Source organism: Panthera onca, chromosome A1 (assembly GCF_046562875.1).
Source record: "Panthera onca isolate mPanOnc1 chromosome A1, mPanOnc1 haplotype 2, whole genome shotgun sequence".
Taxonomy (NCBI): domain Eukaryota; kingdom Metazoa; phylum Chordata; class Mammalia; order Carnivora; family Felidae; genus Panthera; species Panthera onca.
In genome coordinates this window covers 116,373,377-116,388,602 of record NC_138339.1, presented here as the reverse complement: position 1 = coordinate 116,388,602, position 15,226 = coordinate 116,373,377, and the positions used below count along the sequence as shown (strand labels likewise).

Genomic DNA, 15,226 nt, shown 5'->3' with positions numbered 1-15,226 from the left:
TCCCTTATTCAAATGGGCTTTCAAATTCTGGTTTTTTTTTTTTTTTCAAGAATAATTTAAAGTTACTTTATAATCTTTTCACTGGATTTATGGAAGGTGAATACTGATGGAAAGAACCACCTTTGAAGTTAAAATGATCTCTGTTGTATTTCACTGCCCCAATCAAAAGCCTGTGTTCAGATAATCGAATTAATTATATGTACTAGGCCTAAACCATGCTTTTGCATCTTGATTTGTTGAACAACTTCCTGGACATGCTGTTTTGTACCTTGGCTGCATCTTTTAAAAAGTTCTTTATTTAAAAAAAGTATATATATATGTATATGCATATATATATATGCAGATATATATATATATATATATATATGTGTGTGTATATAAATAGCCAAGATTAGCAAAATGATTAAGAGTGAGAACACAGTCTATGCTAGGGTGCAGCATGTTCTTGGAGTTATATTCTGTCAGTGCCTTGCACAAAATAACAAGTCCTAATCACAGTGTGTTTTTTGTAGATGGACAACCACATAGGATGTGTGCACGTGTGGGTGCGTGCATATATATACATATAGATGTACAGTACCTACACTCACAGCATATATATATATATATATATATATATATATATATATATATATAGTTAACAAATCAATAGGCTTCAGGGATCACATCCTCTCAAGTTGGCGCAACGCCAGCACAGAGCCATGCACACGTGCCACTAAGTGATGGCGATGGTGGTGACAGGGATGCAGTTGAGCACGCAGCGGAGGAGAGTGCAGCACCGGGAAAGCCTCCCCTCCCCTGAGCCCCTGTGCCACTCCTGAGAGGACCCCCTGCTGCTCCTGGATCTCTCATCATTTTCTCCTCTGCCCCACTAGGGTGTTGCGCCCAACATACCTTTTCTAAAAGCTCCTGGTTTCTCTTAATGAAAAGTTGTTTATCTTCTACCCAGTGTGAATCCTGTTTGACAAAGAATACCGTGTAGTCAGCATTTCAGAGTGGCACGAAAGAGCCTGTGTCAAACCACTTTGCCAGAGCTGTCTTCTCTCACCCAGTTTGTTGGCCTGCTGATGGCTGGTAAATGACACCCACCCCCGTCAGCTCCTCACTCAAGAACATTGGGGCCAAAGTTGCCAGGAAAATTGAACCCCCTCTTCATTGTCACTCTCTAACTCTAACTTATTCAGTCTGAATAATCCAGGACCAGCCTTCCGGGGACTCAGAAGTGACCACACAGGCAAAAAGTGAAAAGGGTCAGAATGCACACAGGCTAGATACATATGGATGGAAAACATTAAAATGCAGAACCATAAATGTAGCAGAGAGGCAAAGAATGCAGCTTGAGGGGCGGGTCTTTGTCTTAGCAGCTTATGACCACTCTAGGCTATTTGTACAGCGCTCCGCTTCCTCTGGCATTCCCTCTCTTGCCCAGCCTCATTCGTTGTTGTAGCTGGGCTCCACTCTGGCCAGAAAAACACCAGGGACAGAAACACAGAGTTGAACATTCTGACACAGTGTGAGAAAGGTCACTGTGGAGAGCCAAGCTGTGTCCTGGGTGCGGCCCATGCAAAGGGTGGTCTTAGAGGAAGGTCAGATTGAATTGTCTGCATCTGCAGGAGTGCTAGCCATCAAATGCCTACCTGCCCTTTTTGAGCCAGAGTCGCTTCCAGATCTTCAATTTTGGCTTTATACCTTAGCACCTCTGCTTGAAGCTGTTCCTGAGCCTAGTGAAATCAAAATTCCAGAACTCAGTAAGTAAAATGGTTCAGTACTTTTCCTCCCCTCATGTTCCTTGATTAGCACTCAATAAGAAAGAAAAACGACTTTTTTCTATGACCAAAGATCCTTTTAAAACTATTTTTTTATGGTTTTTTTTGAGAGAGAGAGAGAGAGAGGGAAAGCATGAGAGGGACAGAGACACAGAATCCAAAGACAGGCTCCAGGCTCTGAGCTGTCACCACAGAGCCTGATGACGGGCTTGAACCCACGAACCGCAAGATCATGACCTGAGCTGAAGTTAGACGCTTAACCTACTGAGCCACCCAGGTGCCCCTCCTTTTAAAACTATTTTTATGGTCAGGGCTCCTGGGCGGCTCAGTTGGTTAAACATCTGACTCTTGATTTCAGCTCAGATCATGATCTCGCAGTTCATGAGATGGGAACGTCGCCTGGGGCTCTGTGCTGACAGCGCAGAGCCTGCTTGGGAGTCTTTCTCTCTACATCTCCCTCTGCCACTCCCCCACTCACCTTCTCTCCCTCTCTCTCCACATAAATAAATGAACTTTAAAAAACCCTATTTTTATGGTCTAAATTTTTGCTTAAAACTTTCAATGTTCCCTTTATTATCAGGTTAAAATTCAAACTTGTTAGCTGAGATTTGAGAACTCCCACTATATTTGCAGTCTTTTCCCCCTACTCATCAACAAAGTTCACCCCTGATTTACTGGTGATCTCCTTATATACTAAATATGCCTTATAACCCTCCACTTCTCTGTTTATTTGAACAAATTCCCCTTCTGGGGAGCTTTCTCTCATGTTGCCTCTCCCAAAACTTACCATTCTTTCAGAACCAACTTTGTGCTTTAAATCTAAATCCAGATGTATGTATGCATGTATGTATTGTGTGTGTGTGTGCGCGCATGTGTGCGCGCGCGCGTGTATGTGTGTGTGTGTGTGTGTGTGTGTGTGTGTGTGTGTGTATCAGCAGTTTTGGATACTGATCAGCACAGAGCCCGATGCAGGGCTCGAACCCATGAATGGCAAGATCATGACCTGAGCTGTAGTTGGATGTTTAACTGACTGAGCCACCCAGGCACCCCTGGACACTAACCTTCTATGGAGCAATCGGACTTCATTTGTTTTCAGATTCCCTTGTATTCTCCCTACACAGGACCTTATTCTCCATGAAAAATTAGTGGGTTTTTTGTTTGCTTTTTGCCCATACACATATTTTATCTTGTCTTAACTGGATAGGTTCCTTATTACAACGTAGAATAAAGTCAGCAATGGCAGGTATCCTTTCCTTTTTTCTTTCTTCCATTCTTCCTCCTTCCTTACTTAAAAGTAATCTTTATGCCCAACATTGGGCCTGAACTCGCAACCTTAAGATCAAGAGCTGCATTCCCTATTGACTGAGCCAGCCAGGAATCTCTCCTTTTCTTATTCTTCATGATGAGAAAGATGTATCTTTGGACAATGAAGATTATATTTACCTTTATCAGGTTAAAAAAAATTCTAAGCTTAATTTTGCCAAGAATCATTTTAACTTCAAATGAGTGTTGAGTACAATCAATTTTCTTTCGTGTATCAAAATGATTACATCTTTTGTTTCACTGATGCTCATTCATCTATATTATTTATTTTTGCATTTCTACTTTGAACTTACTCTATTGCTTTATTTCTAACATATTGATTTGTTTTACACTATTTTGCTGAGAATGATTAAGTTGTTTTGTTTTTGGCCAGAGATAATGCTAAACCTTTATTTGGAGAAGAGGGTGAGATGAGAGAAAGTTTCTACATCATTACCTCTTCAAAAACAAGACGTATGGTCTTATTTTAAATGACCAATCCTATGTTGGTGAGAATGCTTAGAACATACTGAAAATGAAAACCACAACTGATAGTAGAGCATAAACACAAAGGAACACACATACCTCCCTTTCTAATGATTGCCTGCCTGTCTATTCCAAATCACAGGTTTCTTTTTTAAAACATTTATTCAGTTACGTATAAACATGTGCATGTACATATATTTCCATTTAAAAATACATAATTATAATATCTATCCTGTCCCACTAAACAACTAACAGTAGTTCTTACAACATTCCTCAGCACACTATAGACCCTCTAAATTCAAAGTGAGACAAAATCACTGGGTGGTCATATTCCTTCTTGCCCCACGTAAATTAATCTATGAGGCAGTTAAGGCATGGTGGTTATGACTGAACTCAGAAACACGAGGTTCATATCCTAGCTATCATCTAACTAAGCTACATATCCTGGTTTCAACCTAGCTAATCTACATTTAACTCCTACTAAGCTATTATCTCCTCTCCTATAAAAAGCACATAGTTAATAATAGCCTATAACTCATAGGGTTGTTTTAGGATTACGTGAGATAATGTATGTAAAGTGCTTAGAACAATGCCTGGGACACAGCAAGCACTCAATAAATTGTAAGCATTAGTACTGTATGCATATATGTATGTGTGTGTGGGGGGGTGGGTGTCTTAAAATAACGGTTTTTAAAAAACCGTGAGGCAGTTGTAGTGTAATGAAAAGAACGTGTGACCCAGTTAGATTTTACCTGGAATCCAAGTTTTCTATTTATTAGCTGTGTGATCTTGGGCAAGTCAATTAACCTCTCGGAGCCTTAAACTCCTCTTTTATAAAATACCTGCCTTAGGGTGCTGTTATAAAAATCAAATGAGATACTGGCATTGAAAATTCTTTGTGAGCTTTCAGTTTCATGCTGTGCACTTATTAACTAAGAAAAGAAAATGACTAACCACTGAAGTATTTTTTTTCCCAAGAAAGAAGCTAAATAAAGTGGATTATCAAAATTCAATATTGTCTAGCTTTGAAAATATAAGTTTTCAAATAGCAAGCATAAGAACTACTATCTTTACAGGAACAAAAGCATCGATCTAAGTTGGTTCTAATGTCTCTAGATCCAAGGTTTGTTGACATAAAAGATGAAACAGTTCAAAAGCCACAGTGGAGAGAAGGATCCAGGGAAAGCTATCCTATTGATATTTTTACGTCCATAGCACTTTCATGTTGTGACTGCTGCAAGCCAATTCAGAGCATGCTCCCTGGATGGATACTGACCTTGGCTTCTCTTTCAGCATCGATGATGCCTCCAGTCTGCTCCTGTAGGAGGGCATATGCTCTCTGAAGGGCCTGGTATTCTTTTGTTAATTGTCGAAAGCGTAGCTCCGATTCTTCAGCCGCTAAACTCTTAAGGTGACAAAAAAAAAAAAAAAGCCAAAAAATAAGTATGTTACGTTCCGGTCCTGTGTTCAATATGAAATATTAACATTTTCCCACTTTATAAGGAGAAGTAAATGTTTGATACTGGATTTGGTGTGATTTTATTCTTAATTTTAAAATGCATACATAGACATGAATTATGCACTTTCAAGATGGACATTGCAGAAATACTCAATATTTGTTAATAAGAGGCATTTGCTTATTTATACACTTCTGATAATTGCTCATTTGGGCTTGCATTGCAGTCAATTTTGGACCCAAATGAGAACTTATATCTAGTCTGGATACAAATGTGAGTCAATAATACTTACAGTTTTAGTCTCAATTCTTTTTAATACATTCAAATCCACAACTTCTTCCAGAGATAAATTATAAAAACATAGTTTTATAGTTTTACGTCTCAAACTTCAGAACATAATACAATCATCAGGGAGTTTTGGGAAAAATGCAGAGTTGAGGGTTCTACCCACAGGATCCTAAGTCAGGAGTTGTGCAGTAGAATCCAGGAATTTTCAATGTGATCAAATCCCCCTAGATGATTTTGATAAAGGTAGTCTACAGGGCACATTCTGCTAAACCCTGTCTTTAACTGTATCCAGAAGCTTGTTCTTCTAAGCTTGTTTCTTGGTTCACACCTTCCCTAGATGAAGAATTTTGGAAACTTTCTTTGTTTGAGTAGGGGCTTGAACTTATGACCCTGAGATCAAAAGTTGCATGCTCTACTGACTGAGCCATCCAGGCAGTCCAGAAAAGGGACTTTTATTTTGAAAGAAAAAAAAAAAAAGTCTTCAAGTTACAGAAGTTTACACAAGTTGTTAAAAAGGCTACATGACACAGGTGAAGCTATTTTCCAAGTGGTAAAAAAGTCAAAAGGGTTCACTATTATGTGATCATGTTGTGCAGCTCATACAGGATATTAGAAGTGCAAGGCTTCTTTCCCACCTTAAAGGAAAGATTTGGTGACAATATCACAAAAGATTAGAGAAGCGGAAAAGCTTACTTCATCCAAGTCGTCATCAGGAGTAGCTGGTGTTCGGTCTGTTCTAAATGATGCCATAGATGATGTTTCTGAATCCATGGAGTCCTCATCGTAGCCAATAAATGGGTCCAAAACAGGCCTCTAGGGGAGGGAAAGTACATATTTACTGACACGACTAGAAGTGGAGAAAGTCAACATATTATGAAGGCACCATCAGCTGGCATATGTGCAAATGGACACAGAAGACAGGGGTCCTTTAGTGCTTCTCAGATGAAAGAAAAGCTTTGGGCATGAACACTATAATTCCAATAAAAGTTTGTCCCACATTATTTCACACTTCTGAAGTTTTGGGGGGAATATTCATTAACATTTGGCTCCATTCAGTATTTAAAATATAATCAAGAAACCTAAAGTCCAGGCATCTATGTGAGATTGTCAAATCTTAAGTCTTATTATCTAATCCCATATCCAAATCAAATGATGTACTTGATAAAAACAAAATCAAGTAGACAAATTAAATAAAAAAACTCTGTGGATTGTAAGAGGCTATACAAATATTGGTGGATTGGGAGTACCGTTATTTTTTAATGATAATTTTTCTAAGTTTATTTGAGAGAGAAGAGAGAGAGTGCAAGCATGCGCAGAGGAGGGGCACAGAGAAAGAGTGAGAGAGAGAATCTCAAGCAGGCTCCACACTCAGCACAGAGCCCAATGCGAGGCTCAATCTCACAACCACGAGATCATGATCTGAGCCAAAATCAAGAGTTGGACACTTAACCGAATGAGCTACCCGGGCACCCCTGAGAGTACCATTATTAATAATCATTATCAATAATATTATCCAAGTGAATAATGGAATAATAAAAATCAAACCCTTATCAGTAATATTGTCCAACTGAATAATAAAAATATACTAATCAATTATAGGGTGGGTATGAGACACTAATGATATTTTTCGCTGGGAGGCATTAAATCATATGTATCTCTTGCATGTTCTTGGAGTTTGACTCTCCAGCTTGTCAGATACTGCTTTCTACATCAAACCCAGTGCTTTCTTTCACTCAGATAGTCTCATATTAAAGCAAACTCTAAAGGTTAAAATCCATAACACAATCATTTGGGGACTTCTAAGAACTGTCAGGAGAAGAGATTTTCTTCTAGCAAATAAAGCCCATGGTTTGCTTCAGTGTAGGAACATCTGATTTATCACATCTTTGCAGGAAGATTCCTTGGCAAGCCTCACTTCCCTGGCAGTGTTTGTGGCAAAAGCCTGATAACCTAGTTTTCCCATTACCTTAATTGGCTTGGAACTTCTTCTATGTTTTCTCCTACGGATGAGCTTTTCTCGGTCCTGGAAAACAGATGAAGCTTTTCAGGTGTTGAATTGGTACATATTTTCCTATAGGTGTTTTTTTTTTAATTTTTTAATGCTTATTTATTTTAGAAAGAGAGACAGCGCGTGTGAGTGGGGGAGGGGCAGAGAGAGAGGGAGACACAGAATCCAAAGCAGGCTCCAGGCTCTGAGCTGTCAGCACAGAGCCCGACGTGGGGCTCAAACTCACAGACTGCGAGATCATGAGCCGAGCCAAAGTTGGATGCTTCACTGACTGAGCCACACAGGTGCCCTAGGTTGTTTTGTTTTTTTTTTTAATGACAGAGTTTGTTTTTGCCTGAGTCATTACATATTTCTATTTAAAGTAAAATTGTGTTTTGTAATTTTGGCAACTTTTAGGTTTGATACTTACATATTTTGTTTAAGTTTTTATTTATTTAAGTAATCTCTACATTCAAGGTGGGGCTCAAACCCGGACCCTCAGCTCAAGAGTCACAAGCTCCTCTGGTGGAGCCAGCCAGGTGTCCCATATATACTTACATATTTTTATAGTAAAAATACTCTACAACGTTTCTTGATCATCTATGTGGATCTGAGAGCCTCCCAATCAGGAAGGGCACAGTCTTCTTCATCAGAATCCTTTGTTATACCTAAAGATTAAGTAGCTCTGAAAAGAGTCACTCCTATTTTCCCAAAGCACAATTTTTCAGTTTCTTTCAGTAATTTTTCAAATTACTTTATATTTAGGTACTGAAAAAAATACTACTGTACAAAAACTTTATTCTTTGCATTTAATCAGTTGAAGGCACAGAAAACTGCCCTTTGACTATTCTTAGACCCTTGTTCTCACCTGCAGCCTCTGAAGATGGAAACAGGAGTATCTACTGAATTGGAATCATCTGGTGTGGGAAGGGACAGTGGTTCTTGTTGGAATGTTCTGGGAAACTCAAAGAATATCTAGAAATAATGATTGATTTCCTGATTCATTCTTGTTATGGATGGGGATATCCTGGGAATTGGGCATTCATCTACGAAGTACTCTATGTATTTACTGTACAAATTCAAAGGTAGATTAAATAAGTGACAGTTTCCCTGAAAGTCTGGATGACATGCCTCCACATGTCAAAATCCTGTAAGAAACTTAGCTTTAACCTTAGATACTCAAAGCTGAGCAAATTCTTGGCTGAGTGAATCTGCGATTTAAGAGTTATTAAGGATATGGATGTGAAGTAAGAGGCACAGTGCTTCACATGTTTTATAAATAGTCTGGTTAAAGTCAGTGATGTTAACTTTTTGGATTTCCTGCCTTGTAAAAAGTATTTTGATCATACAACCTCAACATATCCGAAACTTGGGAAGTTTACACTTAGATTATCCTCCTAATACACTATATGTCTTATAACATAGACTGAACTTAGACCATTTACAAAGGGTAAACCACAAATAGTTACAAACAGAAGTTATAATCTTCTCTTCCTTCAATGGCAGGAAATTATCTTGTTCACCCTTCTCTGGAGACACCTGCCTAACCACCCCCACCCCACTGCTGGTTCCTCAATTCTCCAGGCCTCAGCTGGGTCCTAAAGTGAGAGTGACCAGAGATGTCAGTCACAGAATAAAGACCAAGAGGCAAAGAGGAAACCCAAAGGCATCTAAAGGTCTTAGTCCACTACTGATGGTAAAACAGGCCTTGACCGGATGCAAATGGGAATAGTAATTGTTCTACACACTTCAGCAGGTACTAAATTCACAGTCAGAACACAGGGAATGAAACTTCCACTGTGTCATGTAATTACGAGGTCACTATTCATTCAACAAATATTTATTTATTTAAAGTTTATCAATTCATTTTGTGAGAGAGAGAGAGAGAGAGAGAGAGAGCGCGCATGCATGCACACCTGAGTGGGGGAGGGGCAGAGGGAGTGGGGGAGAGAGAGAGAGACAGACAGACAGACAGAATCCCAAGCAGGCTTGGCAGTGTGAGGGACTCGAACTCATGAGCTATGAGATCATGACCCGAGCCGAAGTTGGATGCTTAACCAACTGAGCCACCTGGCAGTTCTCAAATAGTAAACTGCACATAAGTACTGGACACTGAATTAAATGTTGGGAAATAAAGGGCATGTGGTCCTGCTATTGTTGGCAAAATATTTCATCTCTTACCTTCAGAATCTTGATACAGGAAGGCAATTAGAAGGCATACCCACACTACCTTTCTACTTGCATAAGGATGCATTTGAAAGTCCTTATAAGGTACTTTGCAGCTACTATTTATGTTCTCAAATTAGTTAACTAAGGATTATAATTGAAAATGTATAAAACAGCTTAATAATATAATTTTGGAATACAGTCTCTTCAAACTATTTATATATTGAATATATAAACTTGGGCCTTTGGGGCTAATCTGAAGAAATTATCAAGTGCTTCCAGCATATGTTGATTTCTTGGCTACTTGTCCTTGGGAACAACTTAGAGTTTATAGACTGATCAAGACCCACCCTTGTGAGCTCATCAATGATGTTCTGCTGCTCAATGACTTGAAGTTTTAAAAACTCTGTCTCTTGTTCTTCATTAGCTTGATCGAGGTCATTCAGTGATTTTAATTTTTTCAAGGGTGGATGGGATGTTATTTTTTCTCTCTGGAGTGGAAAAGAAGAAAGTATAGGTTAAAGACATAAAAAAAAAAACCCCAAACTTTAGTAGTTAACATAAAATATCTGCAGAAACTTTATGAGGCTCCAGCTAAATGTGAAAATTGCTCAGGTTCATCTGCACACCAACCAAAACCCTCAAGTACATTTTATTTGCTACAAGTCAAAATCACTAGGAATGTCTGAAGATCTCTATAGCTGCATTGTAAGCCTGTTAAGGAGTGGATGTGCTCATCACCTGTCCATACAGAATACAAACAATGGCGGAGCACGTGGGTGGCTCAGTCGGTTGAGTATCCGACTTCGGCTCAGGTCATGATCTAGAGGTTCGTGAGTTTGAGCCCCATGTCGGGCTCTGTGCTGACGGCTCAGAGCTGCGAGCCTGCTTTGGATTTTGCGTCTCCCTCTCTCTCTGCCCCTCCCCTGCTCACGGTCTGTCTCTCTGTATCTCTCAATAATAAATAAACGTTAAAAAGTTTTTAAAAAAAAATAATACAAATGATGGCAACTATTTCTCAACTATTATGCAAGATCTTAGAAGACGAGAGGTACCCATTGTACAGTTCTATAAAGAGCACATTAGTGAAATTCTTGCAAGTTTCTGTGGCTGAGGGCTATGTTAAAAGTTTGCTTCTGTATTTGGGAGATTCTGGAAAGTGCAGATTCCAACCATTCTGCAAACTTAGAAGCCCCTTAAAATTCAGCCCCACGTTGCTTTCTTCCTTAAAGGTTCCTTGCTTACATAGGGAAAACACAAACTTTCATGACCGGCATCGTATTTGAAAAACAAACTGAGAAAGAACAAATAAGACAGGTGCTGGAGTAACATAAGGACAGAAGCTGAAGCTTTTCAGAGTCTCTGATACACACCATTTCTGAATTTTCCTTTGTCACAGCTTTTAGCTTCTCTTCCATGCGCTGCAAAGACACCATCAGTTCATCGTTTCTCTTGGCGAGGCACTTGTTCCTTTCCAGAAGAGGTTTACATTGCTTTTCGGTTTCTCGCACACGTTTTAACTGGGAAGACATAAGTTAAAATTTGTCTCTTGTGCAAGAGTGGATATGGGAGCAGAAGGAGTCAAAGCCCATCTGGGGCCACCTTTTCTCTGCTTCACCATGTATCTTGGGATTGACCACTTCCATCATTCATTTAACAGCCTGACTGCTTTGATCTCAGTTTCCTCTAATGGTTTTTCTATTTTTTTCAATGTAATTTCTTTTTGAGAGAGAGAGACAGACAGACAGACAGAGAGACAGGGCATGAGCAGGGAAAGGGCAGAGAGAGAAAAAGCCACAGAATCCGAAGCAGGCTCCAGGCTCTGAGCTGTCCGCACAGAGCCCAAAGCAGGGCTCTAACTCACGAACTGTGAGATCATGACCTGAGCTGAAGTTGGACGCTTAACTGACTGCGCCACCCAGGTGCCCCTGATGGTTTTTCATCACAGTCTTCTCAACTCTGTATCAATGTGTTACCTTAAAAGCTGCCAAGGTTCTGCTTTTGGAAATGCTCAGGAAGAGCAACTTCATACCTTGCACGTCCTTGATTCCTGTAGTCCAGTTACCATGCTGTGCTCAGCCCCAATCTCACACTGCTCACACCTCTCCCTGGGCCTGTAATGACCCCTCACTGGCTCAGAAAGATAAAGCAGCTCATATGAATCACACATCACTAAGTAGTACAACTTGGACCCAAACCCAAGCCTAGTTATTGCCAAAGTCTGTTCTTCCCATGAGAGATCTTGCTAAGACTCCTGAACCATGCTGAAGCTCTTTATTTTTATTTACATGTTTAAAGTTTATTTATCTTTTTGTAATCTCGACACCCAACATGGAGCTTGAACTCATGACCCCGAGATCCAGGTGCCCCAAAGATGCTTATTTTTAAGAACATGTTACTAAGTGGGGGGGGGGGGGGGGACTTACTCTCAAAGTTCTGTTGATATTTATGTTTAAGAACATTTAATTCTCACCAAGCCTAGGCTAAGTATGATTGTATTCATACCCCCCAGTAATTAAGAGTGACCATATTCTGGTTCACCTGTTAGTCTAAGGCAGGATTTCTCAACCTCTGCACTGGAGACATTGTGGGCTAGATAGGTTTTGCCATGAGGAGATGTCCTGTACATTGTACCGTGTTTAGCAGCATCCTTGGCTTCTGCTCACTAGATTCCAGTAACATCCCCCAGTTGTGACAATCAAAAATGTCTCCAGGTACTGACAAAATTGCCTATAGCTGAGAACCACTGGTCTAACTTTATGGATGCTGTCTTGGGGTAATTGTTAATAGTCCCCATCCCTTTTACTCTCCAAACTCTCCCACTTGGATGGCATATTTTATGTTCATTCTATACCTAATGGATTTCCATATTAAAGTTCCTATGGTTAGTTCATTCACTTTATACTAATGATTCTGAATGATATGTATTGGGGGAGGGGTACTGAAGCAAGAAAAGTGGTGGGGTGTGTCAGAACCATCTGACAAGTTTCTGACAAGTTTCTCCTGTTTCTGAGACTCCAACGTTTTAGGAAGTGCTGGGATAGGAGACTTAGCTACCTATAAATATTTGAAAAAGCTGCTCGTGTGATTCTGAAACAGTATTCCCCAACTGTCATTTGAAAACTCATTTTATATTGACGGCCAAAATTTTTCCTAACCCCATTTAATCCTGAGTTTTGAGCTTCAAGTATCTGAAGCAAACATATTAAATATTGAGCACATACAAGGACAAATAAATTATTCCACTAGGTTTGCTATTTTAAACTTTGTCTCTTTGCCGAAGGTCAATGACAAGGATTTTAAATAGTTGTTTTTAAGCAGGCTCCACACCCGGTGTGGAGCCCAGTTCGGGGCCTTATCTCACAACCCTGAGGTCAAGACCTGAGCTGAGATCAAGAGTCAGATGCTTAACCAACTGAGCCACCCAGGTGCCCCCTGGGGTTTTAAATAGTTAAATTTACTTAGTAGATGCTATTTATGGAAGATGTAGATAAACAGAAATAAAAGGAGATATCAGTAATTCTACCAGATCATACATCAGTAACCATAGATCCAAAGTACCCCCAAAAATGTTCCTTTTAAAAGAGGTAGCTTAGGGATGCCTGGGTGGCTCAGTCAGTTGAGTGTCCGACTTCAGTTCAGGTCATGAACTCACAGTTCGTGAGTTTGAGCCCTGCATCAGGCTCTGTGCTGACAGCTCAGAGCCTGCTTCAGATCCTCTGTCCTGCTCTCTCTCTCTCTGCCCCTCCCTCAAAAATAAACATTAAAAAAAGAGATAGAGTTTAAATGCTATAAAGTTTGAAAGTCAATATAGTTATTCATGAAACCACTAAGAGAAAAAATTCTGATGTAGTTCAACTAACATCAGATCAAGACTTTAAGAAGTATTACAGAAGATAAAAAAAAAATTCATGATGCAAGTATTTAACAAATCTTAATTTATATATACCTAGTACCCTGACTTCAAATACATATATAGCAGAATCGACAGAACTAAGAATAGAAATGGACAAATCTGTTGGGAGAATAAGCACACAAAAACGTTGTAAAGATATAGGAGATTAATGAACTTGATTCAAAATGCATGCAATGATCACAGGGTATACCTTCTTTTCATGGGAACATGGAATATTTCTAAAGGTGAGAAGAGGCTAGCATCAAAAAGTGAATCTCAACGAATTTTAAAGAATGAAATGATACAAAGACTACCTGACTAATGTAACATTGTGTGTCAACTATACTTCAACTTAAAAAAGAAAAAGAAATAATACAAAGTATGTTCTCTGATTGTAGTGGACTTAAGGTAGAAATCAGTAAGAGAAAGGTAACTCAAAAATCTCCAGATGTTTGATGTTAATAAGCCTTGAGGGCTAAGTAACCCATGGGTCAAAGGAGAAATCCTACGTTAGAAAAGATTTTGAAATAAATAGTAATACATTATGACATTAAAAAAAAACAAATGGGATGAAGCTAGTCATGCTTAGAGATATTTATAACCTAAAATGCATATATTTGAAAAAAAGGAAAGGCTGGAAATAACTTCTTTGTACCAAGAGCCACCATCAAGAATCTAAAATGTAAGGCACAGAGCAAGATATTTTAAAAACAAGTATCCAAAAATTATTTAAGAATTCCTATTCTTAATAAGACAGTACAAAAGAAAACTTTACAAAAGACAAAGGGCAACTTGCACAAGGATACCCAGAAGGCCAAAAGATATGTGAAAAATTATTCAACCTCAGTATTAAGGAAAGTAAAAATTAAAATCCTACAATACAAATTATCGCTCACACTCACCAAAGTGACTAATATGATCAATTATCAGTGCATGTTGGAAAAGATGTGGAGAAGCCATAACTCTCATACATCGTCGGTGGGAATGTAATTGCTATAACACGTGTGCAAAACTGGCAATACCTACTGAATCTGGCCACATGCATACTCTATGATCCAGTAATTCTGTTCCTTGGGAAGTTCTCACCAGAAATGAACATGTTTTCTCACCAAAGACATGCACCATTAACATTAAAACTGTCAAGAAACGATATAAATGTCCATTAACAATAGAAGAGTAAATATACTGTGGTGTATTATTGGAAAAATAGAATAAGAAAACGAATGAATTATACATGCAATACAAAGAATGACTTTCACAAATGTAATGCTGGGCAGAAAAGCCAGACACAGAAGAGTAATTATTGTATGGTGCCATTTATAAAACATTTTAAAACCGGTGGTGGACCTTTATAGCGATAGAATTCAGTAGAGCGATCGATTATCTCTAGAAGGATGGTGACTGGAAGCAGTCACAAGAAAGGGACGATCTGAGCTGCTGGCAATCCATGTCCTCATCTGGGTGGTAGTTATATGGGTGTGTCACTTTGGGTGCATTTATTAAGCTGTGCCTTTATCATTTCTGCATTTTTCTTTATTATGTTATACTTCTACAACATCATATATACTTTTTTAAACGAAATGCTTAACTAACTAATTAACCAACTAACTAATTCTGATCAGAACTCACCAGTTCATTTCGTTCATCTCCAAGCAAGGTATTCCTGTCTTCTAATTTTCTTATGGTGGCATTCAATTCAGCTATTCTCTTTTGATTTCTTCTCAAATCCTACACATGAAAATTGAAACGGGTATTTCTTCAATAACATTTTTCTTTTCTTTTTTTTCAATAACACTTTTCACAAGGTTTTGGAGTTCCACTCATAAATAATTAAGAGGCTTGATATCTCTCATCTGGCTTATGAGGTGAGACTAAAATT

General features: G+C 38.9%; 1 protein-coding gene across 8 annotated transcripts in view; it reads right to left on the bottom strand.

The window, feature by feature from the left end:
- The window catches only part of JAKMIP2 (janus kinase and microtubule interacting protein 2), a 179,320-nt gene that overhangs the window by 38,983 nt on the left and 125,111 nt on the right, over positions 1 to 15,226 (bottom strand). For 5 of the 8 annotated variants that reach the window (XM_060635793.3, XM_060635794.3, XM_060635795.3 and 2 more), the window contains 8 exons: positions 14,977 to 15,075; positions 10,826 to 10,972; positions 9,803 to 9,943; positions 7,266 to 7,322; positions 5,993 to 6,112; positions 4,831 to 4,959; positions 1,638 to 1,721; positions 895 to 957 (listed from right to left, as the gene is read on the bottom strand). In XM_060635793.3, coding sequence (XP_060491776.1) covers positions 895 to 957; positions 1,638 to 1,721; positions 4,831 to 4,959; positions 5,993 to 6,112; positions 7,266 to 7,322; positions 9,803 to 9,943; positions 10,826 to 10,972; positions 14,977 to 15,075 — 840 coding nt within the window. The remainder of the gene's footprint in view (positions 1 to 894; positions 958 to 1,637; positions 1,722 to 4,830; positions 4,960 to 5,992; positions 6,113 to 7,265; positions 7,323 to 9,802; positions 9,944 to 10,825; positions 10,973 to 14,976; positions 15,076 to 15,226) is intronic. The other 3 variants (XM_060635797.3, XM_060635796.3, XM_060635799.3) reach the window with 1 other exon arrangement.